Raw genomic sequence first — 13,929 nt, forward strand, 5'->3', positions numbered from 1 at the left:
AAAAAAACCAAAACTCACCTCTCCAAGAACCACGATCATTTTTACTCCTGGAGTATCCTGGTAGCGGAGCACATGGTCCATGAATGTTGAGCCGGGGTACCTGGTGGGAGCAGAGAACACATGGGATCGGGAGGCCTGCGGACGTGCAGGTACAGGTGTAGGAAGCTACCAGGAACACATGAGGCTTCTCGTGAGTGTGGGTGTCCAGTGAGGGCCCAGAGATGGCTCGTGTGTGTGTTGGGGGGGCAAAAATATGAAGCACAAGGGAAGGGGAGGACGAGGGGGAGGTTTGCTTGACAGTAAGAGATGCTTATAGAGCACACGTGTGGTGTCTTTAAAATATGGCTGCAAATTCTTTTAAGAAGGCGGAACCTCACACCTCACTTGCATATGGGTCAGACAGACATCCGTTTCTCACAAACAAAACGGGGCAGAAGTGATTCTCTGTCAATGGCTTTCAGGCAGGGTTATACAAAGAATAGCTTCTGTCTGGCACTCTCTCTTGAACCGCTGCCCCTGGGGGGTGCTGGCCGCTATGTCCTGAAGACACTGAGCAGCCCTTGGAGAAGCCCCAAGAAAGCCCCCGCCAGCCTGTGGATGGGCCATGTACAGCCTCGGGCAGGCCCTGAGCCACACTGGCCCTGTGGCCAGCGAACACCTTGCTGTGGCCCATCCCTCGCGAGCCCCAAGTGCCTACCTGCGCCACCCCCGACTCCTGATGCACAGAAACTATGGGGACAGATGTCCTATCATAGTTTGAAATCACCTGGCTTGTGTGACTTTTTTTTCTTTTTCCTTTTTAACACAGCAATAGATGATACAGCGTGCCAACCGACGTCTCAGGACTGACAGGCTGTTGCTAGGTCTAGATATAGGGCCTGCACACACAGTTGACCCTTGAACGATGTGAAGGTCATCAATCCCCACCACATGCACTCAAAAATCCAAGTATAGGAGCGCCTGGGTGGCTTAGTGGGTTAAAGCCTCTGCCTTCGGCTCAGCCTGATCCCAGGGTCCTGGGATCGAGCCCCGCATCGGGCTCTGCTCAGCAGGAAGCCTGCTTCCCTTCCTCTCTCTCTGCCTGCCTCTCTGCCTACCTGTGATCTCTGCCTGTCAAATAAATAAATAAAACCTTTAAAAAAAAAAATCCAAGTATAACTATGACTCCCCAAAAACCTAACTCCTGAGAGCCTAACTGTTGGCCAGCACCTTACAGATAACATCAGTACTCAATTCACGTGTTTTATATGTTATACACGTTATACACTGTGTTTTCCCGCTAAAGTAAGCTAGAGAAAAGAGAATGTAATAACAAAGCCATAAGGATTAACAAATCCATATATAAGCGAATCCCTGCAGTTCAAACCTAGGTTGTTCAAGGTTCCCCTATATTTTTTTAATTTCTCCTGCCACAAGATTTTACGATAGGATTGTTTAAGGCCAAGGATGCTTCTCTACAGATCTTCAAGAGCATGATAAATCCCAAGGGGAGAGAGTAACTGCCCAGACTTATTTGAGCTGGAGCCCGTTGTCAGGGAGCACTGGGGACGACGGTTCCCCAGACTGTAGCCCCCAAGACTTGGGAGAGAGATCTTCCTCACTCAGGAAGTCCCACCTGACATTATACTGGAGAGCCAGGAGACAGACAAGGTAACTCACTCTCCCAAAAGCTTTTGGTTGAGGCAAAGAGCAATGGTGGTAGTAATAAACAGCAGTGGCTAACATGTATTATGGCATTAAATGGTAAGCTAAAATACTCTAAAATAATACTCTACTGATTACCATTCCCACTAACAAAAACAATGAATACACTATTTGTGAAATAAAAAGAAATAGGGATTTGATCTCTGTCCCCCAGTTCCTGAGGCAGAGCTCCTAAAACTCTTGGAATTTCCTGGGTGACAGGAGGGCCTTTTGTTCTCCTGAGGCACCTCTGGGTGGGCATCTGCAGAGCTCCTGGATGCAGGCTGGTCGCTAGAAGACTGAGCCAGGATCAGAGGCTTGAAACTTTCAGCTCTACTCACCATCCTCTGGGGAGGGGAGAATCCTCTAGAGATTAAATTAATAATCGATCGTGCCCACAAGATGAAGTCTCCATAAAAATTCCCTAAAGAAAGGGGTTCAGAGAGCTTTTGGGTCAATAAGCACACCACGGTGCTGGGAGAGTGGCGTGCCCACTGAGAGCACAGAAGCTCCATGCCCTGTCCCCCGTAACCTACCACAGGTGTTTCTTTCCTCTGGCTGTTCCTGGGTTCTGCGAACCATTCTAGCAAATTACCAAACCCAAGAAAGGTGGTGTGGAGACCCCCAATGTACAGCCAGTTGTTTAGGAGTACAGGAAGCCTGGACTTGCAACTGGCATCTTGTGAGGCTGAGCCCTTCCCCTGGGGGACCTGGTACGAATTCCAGGTAGATACTGTCAGAACTGGAATGCATTATAGGACACGCAGCAGAGAACTGAAGAACTGCCTGGCATGGGGAAAAAAAAAAATCCCAACATCTGGCAGCCAGAAGGGTCAGTGAGATAATGGTAGAGAGTAGAGAAACAGTTCTTCCTTTCACTATTACGGACTACAGTTAACAGCTGCTGAGTACTTGCTAAGAGGCAGGCCCCGTATTAGCCACGTTCTAGAAACATTACCCTCACTTAAGCCTCGCGACAACCCCATGAGGTGGCTGCTATGATTTTACCCATTTGATCTGTAAGGATGATGGAGGGTCTGCGGAGGAAATGACCTGCCCAGGACACCTCCCTGATCAACAGAGAAACTGGGGATTAGAGCCCCCTCTTGCAGTGATTTCAGAATCAGTCCCACCAACTGCTGCGTTCTGCTGCCTCCCTGTGGCCACAAGTCAGACAACAAACAAAATTATCCCCAAAGCCCAAACATTCTGAAAACACATTTTTCTATTTTTAATTCTGAGCTCATGCCAGTGTCATTCCTGAAACAGAGCAGAAATGTCCTTGTTTGTTTGTTTGTTTTTTAAAGATTTTGGTGTTTTTTTTAAATTATTTATTTGACAGACAGGGATCACAGGTAGGCAGAGAGGCAGGCAGAGAGAGAGGGGGAAGCAGGCTCCCTGCCGAGCAGAGAGCCCGATACGGACTCGGATCCCAGGACCCTGAGATCATGACTTGAGCCGAAGCAGAGGCTTTAACCCACTGAGCCACACAGGCGCCCCAAAATGTCCTGTTTTATGGACTTTGCTCAGCAGTATTGAGCAGAGATTAAAGGACCCAGCGACCCCCCCCTTCTCCCAGCCCACCACTCCCCCGCTGGGGAGGCCTGCCTTGCCCAGCCCATCACCTGTCCCCGCCAATGGCCACACCCTCGTAGACGCCATCCGTTGTCCGAGAGATGATGTTGTTGAGCTCATTGGACATGCCCCCAGAGCGCGAGACATAGGCCACGCTGCCAGGGCGATACAGCTTGGAGGCCAGGATGTTGTCCAGCATCCCACCTGTATTCCCAATCTTAAAGCACCCGGGCTTGATGCCTCCAACCTGTGAGAGCAGAAACAGCAGTCAGGGAGGGAGGGTAAGCTCCTGACGAACCAGAGCTCAGGGAAATCACAAGGCCCAATACTACCTACTCAACCTCCCTTTCCCGAAACTGGTCAGGATGGGAAGAAAATGGTCTGAGAGAGCTAACACCTGCATGCTAGGCTTCCAGCTTAGGGAGAGTCTCATCTCTCCCTCACGAGCCATTACGCAGAAGAAAAGAGAACCTTACTGGGAAAACACGGCTTACTGCTGCAGATTCGGTGTGTGTACTCAGGATTAAGTCCCCTCCTTTGCTCTAACAGGGGGACAGCACCCAGGGGAAGTGTAAAACATAGGTGTGCACCTCTGCTCAACATCACCCCTGCCTCAGAGATGAAAGAAAGGCCCTCTGCTTAATTCAAAAATCTGACCTTCAGACAACTCCTTAGTACCACAACTAAGGAAAGACAACAACAAAATACTCCCAGAGCAACTTCTTTCCATGTGAAAACCTTTGGGCAAATAAAACCTCTAAGTAGATTCTTCTTCATTTCACAGTTAAAGCAATAATCAAAAAACATGCTATGGTTGCACAAAGGTGGGCAGACACACATAGTATCTTCCAGTTAAGCCCCCTAAAGTGATAGGGACTGGGGAGAGAGCCCTTTAAAGTAACTGGATATGAACAGACTTGACTTTCAATGGGTACTCTCTGAATCTTTTCAACCTAAGAGAGAAACAGAACAGTCAACAAGTTTGCTTTCTGTGGGTCCAGAACTTTGAAAGATAGCCTTGAACTTAAAGGGCTTTACAGAAAGGACACTCACAGTGGCAGGTCCAATGATGGTCACTCCCTTCTGGTCCGCCTTCTTGATCAGTTTCCTTGTGAGGGCCTCAGGGATGCCTTCAGCTATGATGGCAATGGTCCGGATCTAAAGGACAGTCCCTTCCTGTTAACTCTGTGCCTCAGGTGAAGCAACGAGGTGGTGCCCTTTATAAGACCCAGCTTCCACGCCCCCTCCCAGGCTCTAAGAACCAAGTAATGTTAACAGTATGCAACCCCCTTCTTCCTATAAGCCTCTGTCCCTAGTCCCTATTCCGACTACTCCAACCCTCTCCAAAAAAGAGAGGTGTAGACCTTTAAAGCCAATCTCCATTGGTTAACACCACAGAAACTCAGTAACGAAGCAGGAGCAAATGTTTCTGAAAACCCCTACCATCAAAAGTGGCTCTATTCCCTCCCATCCAAAAACTCACAAGACTCGGACCTACCTGCTCCCCATCTGTCCTGGTGCCTACTCCTAAAGCAGGGTCCCAGGGTCTATGTCCCACGGTTAGTATGGAACACAAATGAGCTACTTCCACACCCAAACTAGAGAGTAGACTGGGGGAGAAAGCCAGGAGGAGTGGGCGTGGGCAGGACTTTCGCTCTAGACCAGGGACCAGCAAACTTTTTCTGGCTTTTCTGGTCATGTGATCTCTTGCTGTAACTATTAACCTTTGCCTTTGTAGCATGAAGGCAGCCATGGACAATACATAAATGAACACAGCATGGCTGTGTTCCAATAAAACTTTATTTATAAAAGCAGTGGAATAGGTTTGACCCTTAAGCTATAGTTTACTAAGCTTTGCTCTAGAATAAAAGGCAGCTCATGTTCAGCAGATATGCTTTGGTTTTTGCTTCACGGAGATGGCAAAACAAGTTTACATTCTCCAGTCTTATACTGCGCTAAGCCAGCCAGGGATCGGACAATAATTTTGAACAGAAAAATCAGTATATTAATCTATAAAGACTCATACAATTCAGTAACAAAAGGCACAAACACTTCACCAGGAACAAAAAAAGGGGGAGAGAGAGCAAGTTACAAAATATAAATGGTCAGGGCGCCTGGGTGGCTCAGTTGGTTACCAACTGCCTTCAGCTCAAGTCATCATCCTGGAGTCCCCAGACTGAGTCCCACATCTTGCTCCCTGCTCAGTGGGGAGTCTGCTTTCTCCTCCAACTCTGCCCCCTCTCATGCTCTCACATTTTCTCTCTCTCAAATAAATAAAGTCTTTTTTTTTTTTTAAAGATTTTATTTATCTATTTGACAGATCACAAGTAGGCAGAGAGGCAGGCAGAAAGAGAGGGAAGCAGGATCCCCATGGAGTGGGGAGCCCAACGCGGGGCTCCATCCCAGGACCCCAGGATCATGACCTGAGCTGAAGGCAGAGGCATTAACCCACTGAGCCACTCAGGCGACCACTCAAATAAATAAAGTCCTAATAAAAAAAAAAAACCCAAGGTATAAATAGTCAATAAATGTTTTTTTTTTTTTTAAAGATTTTATTTATTTTATTTGACAGAGATTACAAGTAGGCAGAGAGGCAGGCAGAGAGAGAGAGAGAGAGAGAGAGGAGGAAGCAGGCTCCCTGCTGAGCAGAGAGCCCGATGCAGGACTCGATCCCAGGACCCTGAGATCATGACCTGAGCCGAAGGCAGCTGCTTAACCCACTGAGCCACCCAGGCGCCCCAATAAATGTTTTTTAAAGCTCATCTTAATTAATAATCAAAGATATGCAGATTAGGGGCATCTGGCTGGCTCAGCTGTTTAAGCATCTGCCTTTGGCTCAGGTTGTGATCCCAGGACTGAGCTCCACAACGGGCTCCTTGCTCAGCAGGGAACCTGCTTCCCCCTGGCCTCTTCCCCTCCTCCATTTGCATTCTAATGCTGTCTCAAATAAACAAAATCTTAAAAAAGATATGCAAATTAAATAGAATGCCTATCACTTGTCAATTACATGCTTGTTTTTCTTAGAGAGAGAGCATGAGGGTGAGCAAGGGTAGAAGGGCACAGGGAGAGCGACAGAGAGAATCTTAAGCAGGCTCTATGAACAACACAGAGCCCATGCAGGGCTCGATTTCACAACCCTGAGATCATGACCTGAACCAAAATCAAGGGTCAGATTCTTAACTGACTGAGCCACCCAGACGCCCCAAATAAATGTTTTTAAAATGAAAACATTCAGTGTTGGCCAGGGTACAGAGAAGCAGGCATTCTTGAAACAATGATGGGAGTTTATGTCCTTTAACTTTTCTGGAGGGCACCTGGGCAGGACGGATCAAAGGCTTTCAAATCTGCAAGTTCCGATGCAGCAGTGTGACCTCCAGACATTTATTCTGGGGAAATAATTAAGGATATATGCAAATGCCCATTTAAGATGCTCACCACAAGACCTGGAAAGGTGAAACTGATGTTGCCAATGAATATTTATGGATGTAGAATGAGTAACTGAAGAAAACGGACTACCAGTCACGTACAGCGTTATCCCACATGTTCAAAACCAGAAAAAGGAACGCAGAAGAATATATTAAAATGTTAGCAACTGTGTCTCTGGGAAACTGGAACTGACTGAGGTATTCAATTTTTCTTCTTTTTACTTGATAGTATTTAAGTTTCCTCTGTAATAGACATGTAATAATTTCATAATAAGAAATTGCTTTTGGGGGGCACCTGGGTGGCTCAATGGGTTAAAGCCTCTGCTTTCAGCTCAGGTCATGATCCCAGGGTCCTGGGATCGAGCCCCACATGGGGCTCTCTGCTCAGCAGGGAGCCTGCTTCCTCCTCTCTCTCTGCCTACTTGTGATCTCTGTCTGTCAAATAAATAATAAACAAAATCTTTTTAAAAAAAAATTGCTTTTGGGAACACCTGGGTGGCTTGGTGGGTTAGGCCTCTGCCTTTGGCTCGGGTCATGATCTCGGGGTCCTGGGAGCCCAGCGTCGGGCCCTCTGCTCAGCAGGGAGCCTGCTTCCCCATCTCTCTCTGCCTGCCTCTCTGCCTACTTGTGATCTCTCTGTCTAATAAATAAATGAAATCTTAAAAAAAAAAAAATTGCTTTTGATTCTGTTGTGAAAGCCGGTCTTAGCGGCACAGGGAGGACCTGGTGGGGGAAGAGGATACTGAATGGACTCTGTGAGCCTAGGTAAGCTGCCCTGGCCAGCCTGCCTGCCCTCAGTTATCATCCTACCTTCTAAAGATCAAGTGTATCTGATGACCTTCTCCCACACCACTGGCCAGTCCTGAGTGCCAACCCCTTTGTCCCAGGGGGCAGTGCCAGCGGACACCACTCAGGAACTTCCCCTGCTTCCCCACCCCAGCGCCCACTGACCTACCTGCGCATAATTCATGGTCTCTATGGTACTATCATAGGCTGAGCGGAGAGAGGCAAAGTTGATCAGCACATCTACTTCTGGGTGCTTCTTCATAGCATCAGCCATGTTCTTGAAGACAGGGATGAGGATCTCCTTGTGACCCCAGTAAAACTTCTGCTTGTGGTCCCCACTGTGAGAAAAGAAGAGGGTCAGGATACCCCCAAACTGTCAGGGCTGGGGAGAGGGAAGTTGAGGGGAGGAGCTTCATCTAGAAGATGGAGAGATGGGGTCCCATGTGTGGGAAGCAGATCCCCCAGGAATATGGATCCCCAGCAACGGGGATAATCTTGCTGGCTCCCCCAGGGTCTATCTTAGTGAGGGAGAGGAGCTGAGAAAACCCCCCTTGGCAGCCATCTCCAGTTTCTGGCCGTGGTGGGACTCACGTGAAAGGGTACACCATGGCGGCCACTGAAGGTTCGTCCCGGGAGCAGACGTAGTCAAAGTCCAGCATGCCCTGTACAGCCCGGGTCTGCATGCCCCACACGATGGCCTTGGTGTGGCGGCTGAAGAGGGTGGCACTCTTTCCTGGTGGGCAAAGACACAGCGAGTCCCAGAACACACACTCCCGGGAGACCGGCAGGGGCTGCCACGGCCCTCCATGCCAGGTCTAGAGAAGGGAGCTCATCACCATGGCAAAGGGATGCCAAGAGGCTGGGACTCTGAGAACTGGGGGAAGAGTGCCCTGGTTTCTTGGTCAAGAGGTGGCAGAGAGAGCAAGAAAGCTAAGAGGACCTGCCTAGCTGGTAAGGAGCTGGCAGTGAGCACAGAAAGCACTCCCGTGCAGAGAAAAGACCCACCACGGGTGGAGAATCCCTACAGGACTTGTTCCGCCTCATAGGAAAGGCACGTAATCAGCATTTTGCTTACATGCAGATGATCAATTAGGCTTGATCAACAAAAAACATCAAGCACTCCCGATTCTGGTGGCCACACGACTTGAAACAACCCGACAATCATCAATTCTAAAACCGGATGTAATCCAGCTCAGGTCAGGATCAGAATCCTCAGGATTCTAGGTCAGGGTAGGTCCACAGAAAAGGCTGGCTGCAGCCCGATTTCTACCTGAGGTTCTGGCCTGAGCACACTGGCTTCGTGGCACCCTCTCATCCTTTTCTGTGCTGTCCCCACCCTCCTGCCTTCCTCCCTCTAGCAGGTGGCCCTCTCCTGCTCAAAACAAGGCTCTTGGGCAGTTCTCCAGCAGGCAGAAGAGTGAGAGGTAAAAGAAGGGGAGAAGAGCTGTCGGAAGTGCTTGCGCAGCCTGAAGGGAAAGGCCTCTTCACCACCCTGCAGACAGGTGACCCGTCCCTCCCATTCCCTGCAAGTCGCTGGAGGGAAGTAGCCCCAGGGGAGGTTCTCAGCTCCTTCAGGGAGAACAAGGCCCTGAGCTCAGGGGCCATCTGGTATTAATTAACCTAGTGTACTAGTGCAGGCTTGGCTAATCAGGTTCAAGGTCTGATTGAATAAATCTGAGCTCACTCTCCCAAGGCATGCAGGGTTCTCATCCCTACGCAGGCTTGCTGCTTCTCTCTCAGCTGTAAGCTTCTCATACCGGAGGGCTCCTGCTCTTGCAAATACCTGGGACTTGCGGTCACCAGACCCATCTGGGTTCTCAGGAGACATGAGATCACAGAACAAAGATAGCCACCTAATCTAGTACCCTCGCTTCCCAGGCCCCGGAACATGAAGCTCAGAGATGCCAGATGACGGAGGTCCTGTCACCTAGCATCAAGGCCAGATTATATAGTAAATTACGATGCAGCTTAACTGTACCAGAGGGGAGGGCGGGATACAAGCCAGAAGGGCCTGGCCTCTCCTCACCCTCGGGGGAGACTCCCAAAGTCAGAATTGAGCAAGGACACAAACCTGCATCTGTCTACCCCAGAGAGTACAGAAACGGGACAAAGTTTCTGCAGTCTCCTCCACAAGCCCGCGCACACCTCCAGCACCAAAAGGGCAGAACTCAAGAGTGGTCCTTCCTGAGCACATAGATGGCAGAGCTGAAGGCCCTCCTCCTCAGCACACCAGCAGCAGGGCTAATGTCCCCTACCAGGCTCCTCTGCTGGGTCAGGGACTGACAGTAAGAGAACCCCAGCCTGTGGGTGGAAGAGCTCTCAGAACGGGGTAGGCGCCTGTTCTTCTGGCACAGGGCTCAGCCTCAGCTCTGGTCTTTGAGGTAACAAACGATCTTTCCAGAGACAGGAAACAGGGATCAAAGGCAGATAGTGAGAGTGCTGCATTCCTGGCCTTTCTAGGGGGATATACTAGCCTAGCCTAGCTGCCCCTTCCCCTCCCCTTAGCAAGGGATCAAAGGTCACCATCAGAAGCTTCTCTTCCGCCAGGGAAAATCCTCCCACAGCTGTGAATGTCAAAAAGTTAAGTGGAAGCCCTGATGCTTTTGGGGTGGGGTGGGAGGCATGTGTTTGCGTGAATACGAGTGAGCACAGCCAATGTCCCTCGTGTAAGCAGTGACCTCCTACACCAATGCCCAGATCCCCTCTAGAGATTTCTGGCACATCCATCCGGACCTCTACCTCTCTCCTTGACTTGACTAGCCTGTCTTCCACCCAAAACCCAGAGAAGTCAACCCGCTGCTGACACGGAGAGCTCAGGGATGAGGACGCAGTGCTGAGGCTAGGTGGGAAAAGTAAAAAAAGTAGAGACCCTGAGACCCAGATGGGAATCCCAGAGGGCTGAGGCTGCCACTCCCCCTTCAGCTTCCATGGCTCCCTCCTTCCCACAACGCTCCTCCCTCCTCAGCAGGCACCACTCCACTCTCCAAGGCTGTGGGCCTGGTTCTTGCTCCCGAGCTCCCTACCCTGTCCTGTCCGGAGTGCGGAGCCAGAGACAGCTGGCCAGGAGGGTGCTGAGTAGGGGTGGGAGCGACTAAGCAGGGGTGGGAAAGCGAGAGAGAGCAAAGACTAGGACTTGGGTGTGTCGGGGGGAAACAAAGCACATAGTAAATACTAAAACCCACTAACAAAGTCACACACAGGGCTGGGGCGGGGTGGAGGCATCCTACCTTGCAGGGATCTTGGACTTGGGACTGAATCTGTCAAAGAAAATGACCAAGGCGGCTGAGTCACCTGCTGGTGGCTGGAGGCTTTGGAGGGAGGGGGTGGGAAGAGGGAAGGGTCCCAAGGACAAGCCTCACAGGGCTGATGCCCTCACTGTCTCTCATCTGTTTCACAACAGACAGGAGTGAAGCCAACAGAAGAGAAGAGAGCACTGATCGGCAGAGCAGAAGCAAGAAAGGGCAAAAGGCCAAAGGGCCAGAGAGGGGGCAGGAGAGGCAAGAAGGCCTGGAGGGGTTGCTGAACACCAGAGGCCCCAGCCTGGTGGAGGGGCAGTGGGCCAGATCCCACCCTCATAAAGCCAAGCCCCGTGTTTGTCCCCCTGAAGCACAGTAAGATGAGTAGGTCACTGGGGTCTGTCCCTGTGCTGGAGACAAAGTTGGTGGCTGAGAAACAGCTTACAATCTCAAATGCCTGGAGCCGGTGGAGCTAGTTCACAAAATGCCTCAAGCGCACGCTGTCTGCACCAGGAAGAGGCCGCACCAGCCCTGTGCAGATCAACACCTATTATCTCACCTGGGCTGCAAGGGCCAGCTGGCAGGGGTCACCTCTGACGAACCAGAGGATGCAGACCTGACATCCCTGACCTCCCAGACAGGGGAGGCAACAAGCAGATGGGCTGGTTATCAACATGGGCTCTTATGGTGGGCTCAAAGAAAGGGCGGGGGGGCTTCAGAAGTACCCCAGAAGGTGGGATGCGCAGGAACTACCACATGGGCGCTTGCCCTGCCGTCCCAGCTCTGGGCTCCTGCTCTCCACTGAGAAGCAGAGTCTGGAGGGCCTCGCCACCTCCGGGTATTTCTGGGAAGGCTTAGGAAGGCCTGAGTCTTCATGTCCTCATGTCCATTTAGGCCCATCTGCCACGCCCACTCTTACAGCAAAGCCCCAACCCTGTTCCAGTGCCCCTGTAGGGCCTGGACAGGGCAGGTGGACTGGGGTGGGGGCAGCGGGGAGGGCCCACAAGTTACCTTGTGGCATGGCAGGCTTGGCCTTCTTTGCGGGTGCCACCTCATCGGCCCTGGACTCAGAGAAAGATGCCGTCCTGCTGGGGGCTGGAGTCTGGGGAGGGATAAGGAGACAGAGTAAGAATCACGGGTAGCAACTGGGAAAAAGAGCTATTGGTCCTTAAGCTTTGGGTCCTTAAGGCCCAAAGAAATGGGGTCACACGAACCATGTACAGAACTATTCTCTACAAAGTGCTTCCAAAACTATCATCCTAACAGCCCTCTTGAGTTGAGAATTAGTATTGTCCGATGTCACAGATGAGCAAACTGAGGCTCTGAGAGGTATGACACCCGCCAAGGTCCTGCTCTCAACATGATTTGAACTCTGGTCTGATTTTAAGCCCCCTAGTCCAGGGGCACCTCGCTGGCTTAGTCAGTGGAATGTGCGACTCTTGGGTTGTGAGTTCAAGCCCCATGCTGGGTATAGAGCTTACTTAAAAACCTAAAGTAATAAAACCCCCTGGTCTTTCCATCATACTACCTTGCTTGGGCAGGAAAAAACTGGCAGATATAGAGAAACCGATCTGTCGGGGCGCCTGGGTGGCTCAGTGGGTTAAAGCCTCTGCCTTCGGCTCAGGTCATGGTCCCAGGGTCCTGGGATCGAGCCCCGCATCGGGCTCTCTGCTCAGCAGGGAGCCTGCTTCCTCCTCTCTCTCTCTGCCTGCCTCTCTGTCTACTTGTGATCTCTATCTGTCAAATAAATAAAAATCTTAAAAAAAAAAAAAAAAAAGAAACCAATCTGTCTTTCCCCGGTGACCCAAGATGGCTAGGGACCGCACAGGGACACCGTGTTCTGGATGGGAGGGAGGCATGCTTTAAGGTGGAGGGCAGGGGGCACCTACCGAAGTGCTCCCGCTGGCATTGAGGAGGAAGTTTGCAGTGTGGGCCGCGGTGGGTGGCTGGTTGGGGATGGGCCGATGGCCCAGGGCCATGCCCACGATGGCTGTCATGTGAGTCTCTGTGCCAAAGACATGGATGGGGATCCCAGTGGTCTTCCCTGTGAGGGAAAGAAAAGAGTCCGTCATTCAAGCCTCTAAGTAAACACCCAAGTCCGTATGACTCTGCAGAGGCCCCTGCACAAGACCAGTTATCCAGGGCAGACCAACTGCCCTATTTTCACTACCAAACACCTCTTTGTAAAGACCACCTGCTGTTAAGAAGAACAAGAAGGAAGCTTTCCAGATACCCTGGAGCAGCTGTGAGTGTAATTAGGAAGGTCTGCATGGTCCTGCTGGCCTCTGGTCACTGGCTCTCCAAACCCTTGACCTCGACGTCTGCGTGGCCTGGCCCCTGCTCCCGGTCTCCCGGGCTCAATTCCTCAGGGCCCTGGCCCTTCTCTTCCTTCCTCTGCTCAGAGCCCTCCCGTCTCTCAGCGCAGCCTGAGTGCCACCTCTCAAGGAAGGCCTTCCCTGACCTCCTCCCCCATCCTGCCGCCTCACTGTATGCACACATGCCCACTGGACAGCATCTTCTAGTAATCATTTACTTGCTTAATGTCCTCTGAGCTTAGTGGTCTGTGATGAACATTCACTGTGCTGTCCCCGTGGCAGGAACTGAGCTGTAGGTGAAAATGAGGACGGGCACCCCTTTGAGTGACGTAGGTGGACTCCCGTTTGCCACATCCACCAGATTTGGGAACACGGGAGGATGAAAAGCTTTCGCCCTTCCGGTCAAAGTGCACGGCATGCGTCCTGAGCAAGAGCATCCTGTCCCCTCTCTTGACACCTCAAGGGGTGAACCCCTGGCCCACACATAACTGCTCTGAGCAAAGGGGGCTACACTAAAGACCAAAGCTGCTGGTGACCAAGTTCACGTATCTCAGGCTCAGTGAGTTCAACTTAGGGAGACACAATCTTAGTCCAGACTGAGAGGAGGTCCCCCAGCTTCTGGAAAGCCCCAAAGGTGAGGTCTCATCAATCTGCCAGAGAACCGAAAAATGCAGAATGAAGAAAAGAAACCAAGGCAGATGTCAGCACGCTCTCGCACCTCATCTCAGTGAGAGACGATGCTCTCCATCCTACTAGTTACCTGCCCTTCGCCTCCTCTCCCCCCTTCCCCTCCTCTCCCCCCTTCCCCTCCTGCTTCTGAACCAGCTAACCCCCAGGCAGCCAAACAACCCTTCCAACCACAACGTCTTCCACAGGCTGCCAGCCCAGGGACATGGCCAAGTGCTCCCG

At 51.2% G+C, this 13,929-nt stretch overlaps 1 protein-coding gene across 2 annotated transcripts in view; it reads right to left on the minus strand.

Annotated features, from left to right (window-relative positions):
* ACLY (ATP citrate lyase) overlaps nt 1-13,929 on the minus strand; it is a 43,617-nt gene that overhangs the window by 14,267 nt on the left and 15,421 nt on the right. The window contains exons 12-19 of one of the 2 annotated variants that reach the window (XM_032320049.1): nt 12,595-12,749; nt 11,717-11,807; nt 10,697-10,726; nt 8,061-8,202; nt 7,639-7,807; nt 4,312-4,416; nt 3,309-3,505; nt 19-100 (exon numbers count right to left, since the gene is read on the minus strand). In XM_032320049.1, coding sequence (XP_032175940.1) covers nt 19-100; nt 3,309-3,505; nt 4,312-4,416; nt 7,639-7,807; nt 8,061-8,202; nt 10,697-10,726; nt 11,717-11,807; nt 12,595-12,749 — 971 coding nt within the window. The remainder of the gene's footprint in view (nt 1-18; nt 101-3,308; nt 3,506-4,311; nt 4,417-7,638; nt 7,808-8,060; nt 8,203-10,696; nt 10,727-11,716; nt 11,808-12,594; nt 12,750-13,929) is intronic. The other variant, XM_032320050.1, reaches the window with a different exon arrangement.

The sequence above is a fragment of the Mustela erminea genome, chromosome 18 (assembly GCF_009829155.1).
Source record: "Mustela erminea isolate mMusErm1 chromosome 18, mMusErm1.Pri, whole genome shotgun sequence".
NCBI lineage: Eukaryota > Metazoa > Chordata > Mammalia > Carnivora > Mustelidae > Mustela > Mustela erminea.